This window comes from Trachurus trachurus (assembly GCF_905171665.1).
Source record: "Trachurus trachurus genome assembly, chromosome: 1".
Lineage (NCBI taxonomy): Eukaryota > Metazoa > Chordata > Actinopteri > Carangiformes > Carangidae > Trachurus > Trachurus trachurus.
Genome location: NC_139891.1, coordinates 13,242,754 through 13,256,498, shown reverse-complemented (window position 1 = coordinate 13,256,498; position 13,745 = coordinate 13,242,754). Strand labels below are relative to the sequence as shown.

The 13,745-nt window shown below is 40.8% G+C and overlaps 1 protein-coding gene across 1 annotated transcript in view; it reads left to right on the top strand.

Annotated features, from left to right (window-relative positions):
• evi5l (ecotropic viral integration site 5 like) overlaps positions 1–13,745 on the top strand; it is a gene marked incomplete at its 3' end in the record, with an annotated part of 31,530 nt that overhangs the window by 10,632 nt on the left and 7,153 nt on the right. The window contains exons 2-13 of the mRNA XM_083980260.1: positions 1,467–1,856; positions 4,238–4,427; positions 5,288–5,512; positions 6,528–6,602; positions 6,901–7,026; positions 7,190–7,333; positions 7,445–7,534; positions 9,158–9,255; positions 9,603–9,663; positions 9,828–9,881; positions 10,436–10,468; positions 11,639–11,779. Coding sequence (XP_083836386.1) covers positions 1,615–1,856; positions 4,238–4,427; positions 5,288–5,512; positions 6,528–6,602; positions 6,901–7,026; positions 7,190–7,333; positions 7,445–7,534; positions 9,158–9,255; positions 9,603–9,663; positions 9,828–9,881; positions 10,436–10,468; positions 11,639–11,779 — 1,479 coding nt within the window. The 5' untranslated portion in view covers positions 1,467–1,614. The remainder of the gene's footprint in view (positions 1–1,466; positions 1,857–4,237; positions 4,428–5,287; positions 5,513–6,527; positions 6,603–6,900; positions 7,027–7,189; positions 7,334–7,444; positions 7,535–9,157; positions 9,256–9,602; positions 9,664–9,827; positions 9,882–10,435; positions 10,469–11,638; positions 11,780–13,745) is intronic.

Sequence of the window (13,745 nt, the reverse complement as noted above, 5' to 3'; positions counted from 1 at the left end):
TACGTGTGTGTGTGTGTGTGTGTGTGTCCAGCTGCTATACAGTATGCAGCAAAACATCCAAGCTCTATGATGTTTTTGTTTTGGTGTTAGTGAAATCTTCACACTGCCCCTGCATATTTAGCTCTATATCCTAAGCATGGATGTAAAGATTGAATGATGTGTGTAAGCAAATCACAAGGCTTCAATGTCCTCTCTCACATTTGCAAGTTGAATGTTGCACCAAAGACACAGATGCCTCACTGCACATTAAACCCACAACAAACACTCAGAAACGCATAGGCTTGAACCTTGGTTTCTAAATATCTTATCAGTGCAGACAGTACGGCCCATTTTCCAATGACTGAAAAGCTGTATCCTTCCTGTGACACCACACCTGCAGCTGTCAAGTAAAAGCTGCCCTAATCCCTCTGTCCCCACTCGGTGGCTTCACCTCTTTCTAAGCTGTGTGTCCACTGCCTTATCTCTCTGAACTCCCTCCATGATTAATCAGAGTTATTAAATTAGTCTGATTTGAATACATTTTCTCCAGCATTTTGCCGTGTTTTTGTAGTGATCAGGACTCAGTCCCTTTGAAAGGCTCGGTTTTCAAGTCAGTGTTACTTGAATTCAGGTCAGTGTGACATGACAGTGGATCAGGTCATTAAGGTTAGTTCTCTCACTTTTTTATATTGGTAAAAAAAAAATTGCAGCGCAGAAGTAAAGGGTATCCCTGTAGGTCAGGGTCACATCAGCAGCATTGTTTGAGTATGAGGCATCATTGGGCAGCTGTCTGCCTTAGTGTGAACAAAAACAGCTCCCTGATGGCAGAGTGTGTCTGCAGTGACGAACCAAGATGCTCTCAGACAGAATGATGTCATCACAGTGACTAAGGGCCACTCCTTCAACGCAGCTATTTGAGCCTGGGTGCGGAGAGGCGTTATTGGCATCTTATTATGGATCGGAGCAGTATGACTGTGTCTTCAGCACAGTTAGCCAAGCATGACATCTTATGGTTTTTCCTCCACCCTAAAGTGAAGGAGTTTTGTACATGCAGAGGAAGATGAACTCTCCCTCATTTGTTCACGTTTGGTTGCTTTACACTCAGTTACCACTTTACATGGTGTATCCATATACAGCCATTGTTAAATGCTGACAGTCCAACAGCCCTGCAAATACTACTATAGGCTGTGAGCCTCCAGTCTCCCTCGGTACAAGTTGCAAGTCATTTATTTAACCATCACAATTACTCCGAAGCTGTTTAATTAAGGTAAAAATGTAGCATAGGTAAAGTAAAAATCTTGCAGAGTTCCTCTTTAAAACTACTGCAGGTGGATTGTGTACGTAACACTGTGTAACCAGAGATTTTGTGCATTTTGAGGACAGATTTCATCACATCAGCTCTGGTGATGACATGTTAAACTTAATCACTGTTCAATTATTGTGTGTTGTCAGTCATTTTCATTCAGCTTTTTCTGCACCCATGACAGGTTTGAGGCCCTCTGATCAAATTGGCTCCACGGCCAGCCAGGTAGCCAATCAGGCGACAGCAAGGCTCATTGATCAGGGAGACCTACAGTGAGACTGGAGACCCTCTTACAGCACCCGGACTGCTTCACCCATCCCATCGTCACCACCATGTCTATACCTAGCAACAGCCCAGAAAGAGAGGGCCCTGGTGGCGCTCTCCCTCAGCTAGAGTGCCCCTCCTCCCCACCCGGCATGGACCCAGACCCTCCGTCGACAGGCAGCCCCGTGCTCAGCCCAGACTCCTCTTCCCATGATGCACTGCTGTCAGCACCAGCTGCCTCTCCAGCAGACTCAGAGAACCTGAGTCCTGATGAACTGGAGCTGCTGGCCAAACTGGAAGAACAGAACAGGTGAGACCAGCTGCTCTTATTTTGAGCATCTACTGAGGTGACAACAATACAGTTTTTTACGAACTGAGCCCAGAGTTCACTTGTACAGTAGCATTGACCATTTACTAAGTTACTGTTACAGCACCCTCCAAGTTTTTCAGTAATTATCAAACAATGAGTCTTAGGATTCATGTTCTACAAAGTGGACAAAGCAATATAGTAACTGTTAAACGTATTGCTTTCTAATACAAGCTTTGGCCGGAGTTGCTGGAGCATAAATTTCCTTCAATCAAAAAATGGGGCAGGGTAGAACCATTACCATTTCTCCACTCCACTATGATGCCAAAGCATCTTGGCACATGCATGTTGTAAAGCTATGTAATCAATGTGCCCAGGGCGAATAAACCACCAAAACCTAAAATAAGAGATTTATCTGAAAACCAAAAAACCCGACAAGTCATTGAAATTTCTTTGATCAAACAAGAGCACAAACTACGAGATGTAGATGAAAGAACGGGCAAATAGGTCAAGTTAAAAATGAACTTTATGTTTGACTTGAGCTGCAGATGCTTAAGTACAAGAAATAATGAAGGTTGAAGGTAGCGTTAAAACAGCAACTAATTAATGAGATGGTCTAATGTGGGAGATAATTAGTATTTCATGATTGCAGATTTAAAAAAAAATAAAACCTCTAGGGGATATTTTAGAACTGACAGTAGTGCTACAGGTTGTCAGAAGTGTGTGGTCACATACAGAGAACATAAGCCAAATGTGTACATGCATACATAGCACAGCACTGATATTGTTTGCGTTAATGATATATGCCAAACTAAGTATGCCAAGCCAAAGGAAAAAACGTCTCTCATTCATAGCCTTTTAACGTTAATCTCTCCCATAAGAGCACATACATAGAGATCGCTATATAATTGTCAAATGGCTCTTGAGCTCATGTATTTAGTTTTAAAGCATAAGGAGACAGATTGATTGCAGGGATGTCAACTTGCAATGGGTAGCTTAAAAAGTTTATGTGGACGTTTCATACATTTCTCGCTCCTAACCATCACAAATCCAAGTAGACTGCTGCTGCTATTATCCATTTACAATCACACAGGAGGTTTTCACAGCCACCAGGATGAGTTTGATACTCAGAAGGAGCCAGGTAGAATAGGACATTATCTAGGTCTAGATCCAGACCATAGTCCACTTATTATTGAAATCTGCAATAGAGCATCTCCTCTCACATAGAGCATGCTCCATGGATGTTGCTGTATGTTCTTTGACGACGCTCATCATTTAATCAGTTCAGGATCCCTTCCCACTGGGATAATATCTGGAAACCTAATCACCTGGTTTCACAGTCACGTTTGAGACTTTCCCTTCAAGTAAAAAATGTAATCCTGCACAACAAAAAGCATCAGATTCTCCACTGAAAACCCCCCAGCAGGAGCAGGCGAGCGGCATGATATTTAAAATTCAAGAAGACACAGACACGCAAGTGTTCATCCCCCTCATCACATGTTTTAGCAGAGAGGTCAAACTGCTCGACGTAGGAGTCAAGTGACTTAAAGGGATCAGACATTTGGGGTCATAGTGGAACTAAACTTGACACCCTCGAGGGTACAGACTTTTCTCTTTAATCACATCATCTCTGCTTCCTGCCGTCATTTTGTCTCAGACTCAAAAGAATGACAAGGATTTAAAAAAAACATTTAAAGGAATAGTTCTGGGTAATTCATTTAGTTGCTTCTTTCTGTGAATAAAATGAGAAGATGCATCTCGTATTGGCTTATGTTAGCATGATGAGTGGAAATGGGAAAATATCTAGCCATCCTTTAAAAGCCAGTAATGAGCATATCCAAGCTGACCTATAGACAGACCAAATAGACTTATTGTACCGTATATTGTATTACTGTAAATACTATTACCGTATTACTGCATAAAGAAGTGGACACTACTAAAACAACAGGCTACTGTATATTTACAGACCCTTTTTCAGTGCTTTTTCTTTTATATTGTTAATGTTTGCTCAACATGAAGCTCTAGGATTCTGTGGCACTAAAGGCAAATTTATGAATTTAATGGGCTTAAATAGGTAGGTAGCTTCCTTAAAAAACTGCCAATAGCACACCCCTCTGTTTTCAGAGTCATTTTGATCAGCACCCTCTCATTCTGTAGCTTAAAAGTAACAAGCCTCGAGGCTGCTGGTGTCTCAGGGAGACAAGTCTGCCTGCCATGACTCTTAATGCTCATCTTACAGTAGCTTCTCGCTCACTCTCCAGTGCGTGTACCACTACCTTCTTGTATGACAAACACGCTGTTCTCTGTTGTCATGTGCCTTTTTGATCAGAAATAATCAGTTGTAATTTGATCGCCTCATCCTTATGGACACTGTCTTCATGCAGGTTGCTGGAGGCCGATTCCAAGTCCATGCGGTCGATGAGCGGCTCGCGGCGCAACAGCGGCTCCTCGCTGGTGTCCAGCTCCTCGGCCTCCTCCAACCTGTCACACCTGGAGGAGGACACCTGGATCCTGTGGGGCCGTATCGTCAACGAGTGGGAGGAGTGGAGACGCAAGAAGGACAAACTCCTGAAGGTGGGGATGTGACACGTAGCAGTTTACTACGAGCGAGTCATCCAATAGAATAAAAACTAGACCACTATAAGAAGGATTAGCAGTCTCCTCGTTTTATTTTTACAACTTGTTTAAAACAGAACCAGGGCACTGTGAAACCCTGATTCACTCTGCCTTTTATCCTGGGCTGGAAGGGCATTTATATTCACAGGCAGACTGGTCTGTTTTAGCTGCGTGTGTATTTGTGTGTTTCAGGAAGAGTATTTTCTGAGACCACAGGGTTTGTTTTTGTTGATGTTGCCACACAACTGAATATTTTGGAAAGAAAACTTCAACAACCTCTGAAAAGCCTGGATGTGTTGCCATGTGTCAATATGTGTTTTTAATATGACTACACCACCAATGCCTTCTGGTTGCACTGCACCACTCTGCCTCTCTCTCTTCATCCTATCTCCCCCTGCCTTTGTCTTTGTGTCTCTCTGTGTCCTCTGTGACAGAAAGAGAAAACCCAGGGGAAGAGAAGATGGATGAGAGAATGGACAGCAAAAAATAAGTCAGGGCAAAATGACATTGGCTGCAAACTATACACACAGAAAAATAACAGAGACTTTAGCTCTAAAACTTGGCTTGTGAAAAATGAGGCTAAGAATGATTGTGAAGAGTGATACATCACTGTACTGACTAATGTAAATATGAAATTATACTAAATGGCGCTTTTAAATATACAGCATCTATTCATTGTTCCATAATTGATTCCTCTTGTCTCATCCTCCTGCTCTTTGCTCGTCAGAAGATGTTTTAAATCGCATCCCTCTTTACATAAAGGAGAAAGGTATTAATCGTACATCTTTAATCTCCCTCTGTCTCTCTCTGCCCTCCAGGAGTTGATCAGGAAGGGCATCCCTCATCATTTCCGGGCCATCGTCTGGCAGCTGCTCGGCAACGCCACTGACATGCCGGTGAAGAACCAGTACTCAGAGCTGCTCAAGATGTCCTCCCCCTGCGAGAAGCTCATTCGCAGAGACATCGCTCGCACCTACCCCGAGCATGAGTTCTTCAAAGGCCAGGACAGCCTGGGACAAGAAGTCCTCTTCAATGTCATGAAGGTGAGCAGTGCAGCATTTCACATTACCTGAAATTCTCTGTTTGATATTTATTTGATGTTATAGGTGAGGCTTGTGTATTTGGTCTTTAACAGTTGGTTGTATTTGAAGCCATTTATCATGTGTTCACCGTGTGCTGATGGATGCTGAGACTTTATTGACTTCAGGTATATTTCTGATTCTCTGATAAAAACGTTATGTGGTAAACATTGAGAACATGGAGATGTTCTTACATACATCATACTTACATAAAGTATGACTCACCAAAATGCGTGAGGTCTGATAAAACTTGTTAAATGCATTTCCTTCCTCATGCAATATCTGTAAGTTGTTCTTCTAAATGTATTCAATGATGCACTGTTTACTGCCTTGTTTGTTAGTTCATAATCTTCTTCTTTACTACCCTCCATGGGACAGCATTGTATTTTGCTTGCATGGTAATGTGCATGCACAAAACAAACAATCACAATTGCATTTTAACTGAGGGTATATTAATTCTGCAATCCAGTGCTTGAAATCCCATCATGTTTGGGGTGATGTTTTCAGGTTGTTTGTCCTAATCCACAGATATTCAATATACAATTACATAAAGTGGACAAAATCTTCACATTTGAGAAACTGGAACCACCACGTGTTTGTCCATCTGAATTATTTGTGTCAGTCTGACAGGAAAAGTACCATGGAGCATTAATGAAATATAAAACCATAAAATCAAAGTGTGGTGTTCCTGAAAGTAAATCTGTAGTGAAACAAGGAAATGTGGCACTAGTTTGTTGTTGTTTTCCATCCAATCAGGCTTGTTGACTGTCAACACAGTCAGTAAACCTGCTTTTGTTTAAGCTCTTGTGTTTTTCAGCTGTGTTTCCTCTGGAAACAAAGGGACCTCTGGTGACTTGTTGATCCTTGTTGATCAGCATGAATGTTTGGTCAGGATTACCAGTGTCATATTTTCTGCCTTGTATAAATACAAAGCACTGAAAATGTAATATGAGAGTGTGTGTCTGTGTGTGTATTTCAGGCATACTCCCTGGTAGATCGAGAGGTGGGCTACTGCCAAGGCAGCGCATTCATCGTAGGCTTGCTGCTTATGCAGGTAATGATACAACGTATCAGGGAAATGATCCATAATGAGGATATTTTGCCTAAATGCTGAGTGCATTACTCCACCATGAGATTCATTATAATTTGTCCCACTAGAGTTCTCTGATTACTACAACCAAAATCGCTCGATTGCGTATGACTTGAATAACTGTGAGGCATTTAAGTTGTCCTTGGAGGCTCAGTCAGTGATCAGTGAAATGAGCCACAGTTACACATAAGCAATGTCTATAACTAATGAGGAACTTTGCTCGCCCATCTCACCCCCCCCCCCCCCCCCCCCCCCCCCCCAGATGCCAGAGGAAGAGGCGTTTTGTGTTTTTGTGCGTCTGATGCAGGAATACCGTCTGAGGGAGCTGTTCAAGCCCAGCATGGCCGAGCTGGGCCTCTGCATCTACCAGTTTGAATATCTGCTTCAGGTAAAGAGGAGACTGGGGTCTGTCAACAAGGCACTTGCAATGCGAAACTTGTCCACAGAGGGGCAGCAACTCATTCAGTTCTATCACTGAATGAGTACAACACGCCTTTTGAGTTTACTTCGGCAATTTGGGGTTTAACAATCATGCTTCTCTGTCACATCAGGAGCAACTTCCGGAGCTGAACGTCCACTTCCGGTCCCAGAGTTTTCACACATCCATGTACGCCTCATCCTGGTTTCTCACTCTTTTCCTCACTTTCCTCCCTCTGCCTGTGGCCACTCGCATCTTTGATATTTTCATGTATGAGGTAGGAAACCGTTTGAGAGCATCTTTTGACTGAGTATATTGTATTTACTAATCTGTTATTTCAGTTTACTAAGCACAAAGTAATGAAATATATGACCTGTCTTGTCTGCAGGGTCTAGAGATTATCTTCCGTGTGGGCTTGGCCATCCTACAGTACAACCAGACTGACCTCATTCAGCTGGACATGGAGGGCATGTCGCAGGTGAACAGCCACAGCTTTCTACCACTTTGTGCAGAATTTAGTTTCATGTACAGATTCAGTCATGAGTCACAGGTCGCACATTTCTTTTTGCATGCGAATGCTCTTAAAAACAAGACACGTGCTTTGATTTAAATAGGCTTCACTAACTAACAGTAATTTACAACATAAACCGGGTCACAGTTGATGATGCTATGACATGCTTGTTTATGCTACATGTAGTCAAACAGGCATGATATGGATTGTTAAGCTTGACATCTGTTACATGTTTCTTTCATGATCTTATTTATTCATATTAACACTTTTCTGAGTTAGCTACAAAGTGCTTTTCAACCAAAAAGGTTTAAAACAAATTACCTGAGCTAAATAAAAAGTGTAGAACGCCATAAATAAAAACCATCTCAAATCAACATTATAAGATCTGACAGTAACTTAAATGAGGCTGTAAAATATGTAAAAACAATAATCAGGGATAAAACAATAGAGAGAAAACATGTACTGTATCAGACATGATGAAATGCTAAAATGAGATCCCGACAAACGTATATTATGTATAATAGTATAAATATTTAATTCAATCTTCTAATCGTTTAATTTTGTCACGGCTGTGTTAATAATGCTGACAATAATATCAGACAGATTTGTGAGATACCTAATGATAAAATATTGGACCATAATTTCAAAAGGCTGGCTGTGACACACAGACAAGATATTAGTTACACTAACAGTAGATAAAACTAATACAACCTGTAATAAATCCACCTACATGAAGATTCTAATGTTTTATTGAAGCTGTTTTAAAGCACGTTGATTTTTTTAATAGTCGTTTCATGGAGGCTGTATTTTTTGGTGCAGATTAGAGTAACTCCACTGCCTCATAGTTGGTTCCTAATATTTTGTCCAACTCGTTTATATGAATTAAGGCTGACAAACCTGCTCTCAGTACAAGTCTCACAATGACCATTAAAGAAAACCAACCTTCTCTCAAACAGATTCAGTAACAACTAAACTTCATAATCATCCCAAAGGCTGATTGATTATGTTTACCAGACTGCATTAGTTTTATATAGGTGTAGCCAATACATTTTATTATTAGGCATGAAAGGAAGTCAACAAACCTCAGTATCAGTAAGTGGTAAATCTTCCTAATTAAATGTCAGATTTAGCTGTTCATTGATTGATTCTGTCCATCACGGCATCAATTAAGTGACCGATGGTTCAGCTCTAGTGTATGAAAAAAAAAAAAAAAAACCTAAGTGGTTTAAGGAAACTCATCAGTTGTTTTCATATATTTATGCCTCTTGCCAGTCCAATAGAAATGATTGTCAAAGGTGTGTCATAGCATATTTAATCATTAGATTTTGATTTAAAATTTATCAGCAGTCTGCATTTGAAATACATTGGCAGCCTGAAATGGTAACGGTGCTGTATCGCCAAAAACCAGAACAATCATTTTTCCAAAAATGCAGCAGCTGCCAACTTCTCCACAAACACAGCAGAGATACTTTGCTGCTCCTGTTCACTCCTCTAAAAAGTGTCTGCCTGCTTCTTTATGAAATATGAATGAGCGTCTTTGTCAGTCTGGAGATCTCTAATCTCGTGTCTGTCTCTCCGTGGGTCCACCAGCATTTCCAGAAGGTGATCCCCCACCAGTTTGACAGCTGCCCAGACAAGCTGATCCTCAGGGCCTACCAGGTCAAATACAACCCCAAGAGGATGAAGAAGTACGTGCACTTATTACTCAACTAACAACTAGCGTGACAGAAGATGGATGGGCTTCACGTAGCCCTGGAGGATTTGTCTTTCTGTCTTACTAAAGCTGAGGTTTTTATAGCGACGCACGCTCATATCTGGTGTCTTGATGTGTGCTTGTGTTGTTTTATTCAAGTATTGTGATGAGTGTCTGGTACAGAAAGAGGTACTCTCCAGTTCTGTCCTCTTCTGAATTTTTTTTTCTTTTTTTAAATGCGAAGCACAAGAATAAAAGGAAGAATTGTTTCTTTGTGTTTGCTTTTGTCATTACATTACGTAGAAGGTAAGACTCCATCTGTTTTTGTTTATTTTTCATCAGACTTGAGAAAGAATACACAACAATCAAGAACAAAGAAATGGAGGAACAAATTGAGATCAAGGTGTGTCTATGTTCAGAATCAGTTCAGAATCAGCCTTTATTGTCACTGTACAAGTGTATTGTGTTGTATGTGTTTGTGAGTGATGTTGTTATAAATGAACCTTTTTTAGTACAAAAATGAATAGACCATATACATTGACTGCTCCTCTGACTTTCTCTGCTCAGAGACTACGCACAGAGAACAGGCTGCTGAAGCAGAGGATTGAGACGCTGGAGAAGGTAAGAGACGATCTTTGATTTCAGCTCGTCTAGATGTTTGTGTGAATCAGTTTTATACAGAATCATCGAGATGAAACGGCCAGACCGCTCAGCAGAGGACCCTTCACCTTATAAAATACTGATACTGGCGTTGGTTCTTGTATCCCGGGGAGCCTCTTCTTGTAAGGGTGTGTGTGTTGTGTGTGTTTCTAGGTGTGGTTAGAGTATAGAATAGTGTGGATGTTTGTGATTGGTCCTCTTTGCACACAAGGTTTTTTCCCCTCTGCACCAGCGCTCTGCTATTGAAAGAAACTCTTTTTTAATCTTCTTCTCCTCCGTGCAATACTTTTTTTCTGAGTGACCTCACTGCTGCCTCTTTTCTCTTCACATTCACCTCCACACTCCTACATTTGTTTCACATTATCGGTTCCTCAATCTTTTGATCCCGTCTCTTTCTTCTCCTTGAATCTCCTCTTGTGTTTTTGTTGTGGTTCATCCTCCCGGGTGTCCGGCTGTCTTTCACTCTCTTCATCCCTTTTTTCATCCTCTTGTTCCTCTCCTCTGTTGCGCTGTAGGAGAGTGCTGCTCTGGCAGACAGACTGATACAGGTAGAGTACTGTGAACTATTTTCCCACTGATCTCGCTGTTCTCTGCCCTACTGACATCTCCCCCCTCCTTCTCCTCCTCTCCTCCTGTCTTCTTACCAATGGCCAGCCCAACGTGCATGAGAGAATATTGTTAATGTTGTGTATTGGTTCAGTCCACAAGGCCATCCTTTAATCCCTGACTGCATGTACTGTTATTTATTTATGATGGACATTTTAATGAGGTTGTATAATCCCTGCATGTGGCATGTGAAGGTTGGCTGTTACGGCTATATAAGACAATTATACTTTTTCATTATAAATACCTCTAGGTTGCTAAGGTGTCAATAAAGTATCCTGCACATTAGACGTTTTCACGATATGTTAATTTGCTCTCTTGCAGAGAGATAGAAAAATAGTACTGTTGAATATTATAAGTTTAGCTTATTTTAGCATTGTCTATAAAACAAGTGGAAATGACAAACCTGCCTCTGTCCCAACCCAAAGGTACAAACATCCACCCACCAGCACCTTTGAAGCTCATGAATTGAAATGTAATATCTGTTGAATCTGTACAAAAACCAAATAATTAAATTTACAAACAGTATTGGGGTTTTACTGGGGCAGTTATGACTACGTCTCAGCTGGCAGCAGGCCACTTTTACCACTTTTACCAGGGTAAACAAATCTTGGTACACTGAAGAAGACTACTGGCAAAATGTTTGTACCTCAACACCTGTTACATACCTACGTACATACCTGCTACATACATACCTAGCTACCTAAAGGACATTTTGCGAGTGCTGGCCCTTTAACTTCTTTCAAGCCTGTTCGAGCCGTGTATATTACCTGGGAGAGTGCTTGCTGATCCCCTTCCTTAAACAAATCATACAAACTTTTAATTATTGATCTCTAAAACGCCTGCAGATGGATGTCGTTACCTTTAAACGGACACCGGCTATCAGATATTAGACTTCTTACCTAGATCTCAGCAACTGAACTGAATAAATGTATTTTATGCATATCGTATATTAATATTGAATTATTCATTTGAAAATCTACCAAGTTCCCCTCATGCATGACAATGTTACATTCCCTTAGAACTACCCTTCTCCCCACATTGGTGTAAAGTCTGTATTTCAAAGGTTTTGAACTGTGCAGCTGATCTGGGTCCTTTTCCTGCTGCTGTTCCAGGGTCAGGTAACAAGGGCACAGGAAGCAGAGGAGAACTACGTGATCAAGCGAGAGCTGGCAGTGGTGAGGCAGCAGTGTAACACAGCCAACGAGAGCCTCGAGAAAGCGCAGGACACCATCAGAGAGCTGCAGCAACAGAAGGTAAACACCAACCAACAATCTGGACCCAAACACTGTGGTAGCGGTAGTAACAGTTGAACAGGGGATTTGCGTAACAGAGTTATCTCTCAAGGCAGAAGCAGTGAATCTGTGTAAATCACCTTGAGGTGAACATTTCAAAATATGGGCTGCTTTTGTGTTCAAAATCACACATCCTGATTCAGTTAATACCAATTTGTTAAAAGAAAAAGAAAAAAACTAAAAATGAAAGTGTTTGTAAAAAATAGAGAAAACACTGAATGACAAAACCCATTTGTCAGTCTCACTTTCTCTTCCTTAAAGCAGTAGCTGGACTTTTTTGTAAATATTTTTTTGTTTCTGGTGAGCAAATAAAATCCACTCATCTCGCCTGTTGGTAAAATGTCAGTGGAGTCAGTAGCCACTTCACCTAGCACAGCATAGTTTAGTTCAGAGCCTGGAAACAGTTGAAGACAGCGCCTCACAACTCACTCAGGTGTTTAATCCACATTTATCATAACTGTTGTTCATTTCATATGGTTCACACACAAACTGTCTCTTTGTCTAAGGTCAGATTTAGATCAGTTTGACTTGAATGAACCACTTGCAACACTGATTGTCTTAAGACTTCAGTGGAAATTTCTAAGTTTAAATGTTTGCAACACAAACCACCAAAACATAACATCCGTTTTGCAACCCAGCTACAGGGGACGTGTGTTGGCCCCAACAACAACACCACAAATTTTCTATATACAGATTATATGAAAGTTGTTTTTCTCATTGCACCGCTCCTCAGTTTTGAGCGTGTTACATGTTAAAGTTTATCAGGTTTGACTTACAGCAGCAGGATAGCTGCTATGATATGTATAATTCATATATCCCTAGCAAAGTGATAAGAAACCTGATTCACATGCAGCGCCATGGACTTGTCCGTCTGTCCCTCATTCTCATAAACATGTCCCAGGAGGCCTTGAGGGAAATTCTTAAAATTTGGCTGGAAGTATAAAATTTGGTAGTCAAAATCAGAGTCACTGCAACCTCCAAAAATACCTCTTTTCTTTATTATAACAGCATTTAACATAAATGTCTAATAGGATGAAATGATGAAGTCATGACATAGCGGCCTGCTTCATCATGTTCTGCTCATCTGGCCGTCATTCAACACCAGGAAAAGGAGACCGTGATCATATTTCCTGCAGTTTATCTGATTGGCGGCAGCATACAACCACAAGGCAGTTATTCAAGTTTTTCTTTCACTTTTGATATGTTAAGTACATTTTAATACAATCTAATATGAAATGTACCAATAAAAACTACTAAACTTTTCAGTTCAGGATTATTACTTTTACTAAAGTAGAGCATCTGACTCTCCACCACTGGGATTTGAAACATTTCTGTATGGCCGGGGAGCTGAATAATCTTCTTTGCCTCTACATGGTTTTTGCAGCTGCTACACAGTTTGACAGTGATTTTTGATGGTGTCAAAGAATATAAATCAAATCATCATATTATTTCTCATTTGTGAGGACCATATTTATTTCAGCTGATTTGCTGCACACACTTACAGCTGTTAGCAGTGACTGTAAATTAAAATTTCTTTTTTTTAAAAACCAAAACCAGCACTTTGTTGCTCTAGATAATAATAAACCCCTGTGGTCAGAACAGGTTGTCCTGATAAAGAAATCTACAATTTACCTCAGCAAATCACACTCACAAAATCCATCAGTGTATTTCTCTTTTCTTGTGTTACGCACATTCAGACAGAGCAGAGAACAAGCAAAAGTCTTTTTGTGTCTCTGATTTAATATTAAGGCTCTTAAATGTCACCCATTGTGGCTTGTGACTTTATTCCAGCTCAGATCAGCAGCACCCATCTCCCAACTAGAGTTCACACACCTCCGCACACTCACGGTTCTCTTTGATAATCAAGACTGAGATGCCCACAATGACAAATCGAGACTCTTTTACTCACGCTATGTAGTTGCCCAAT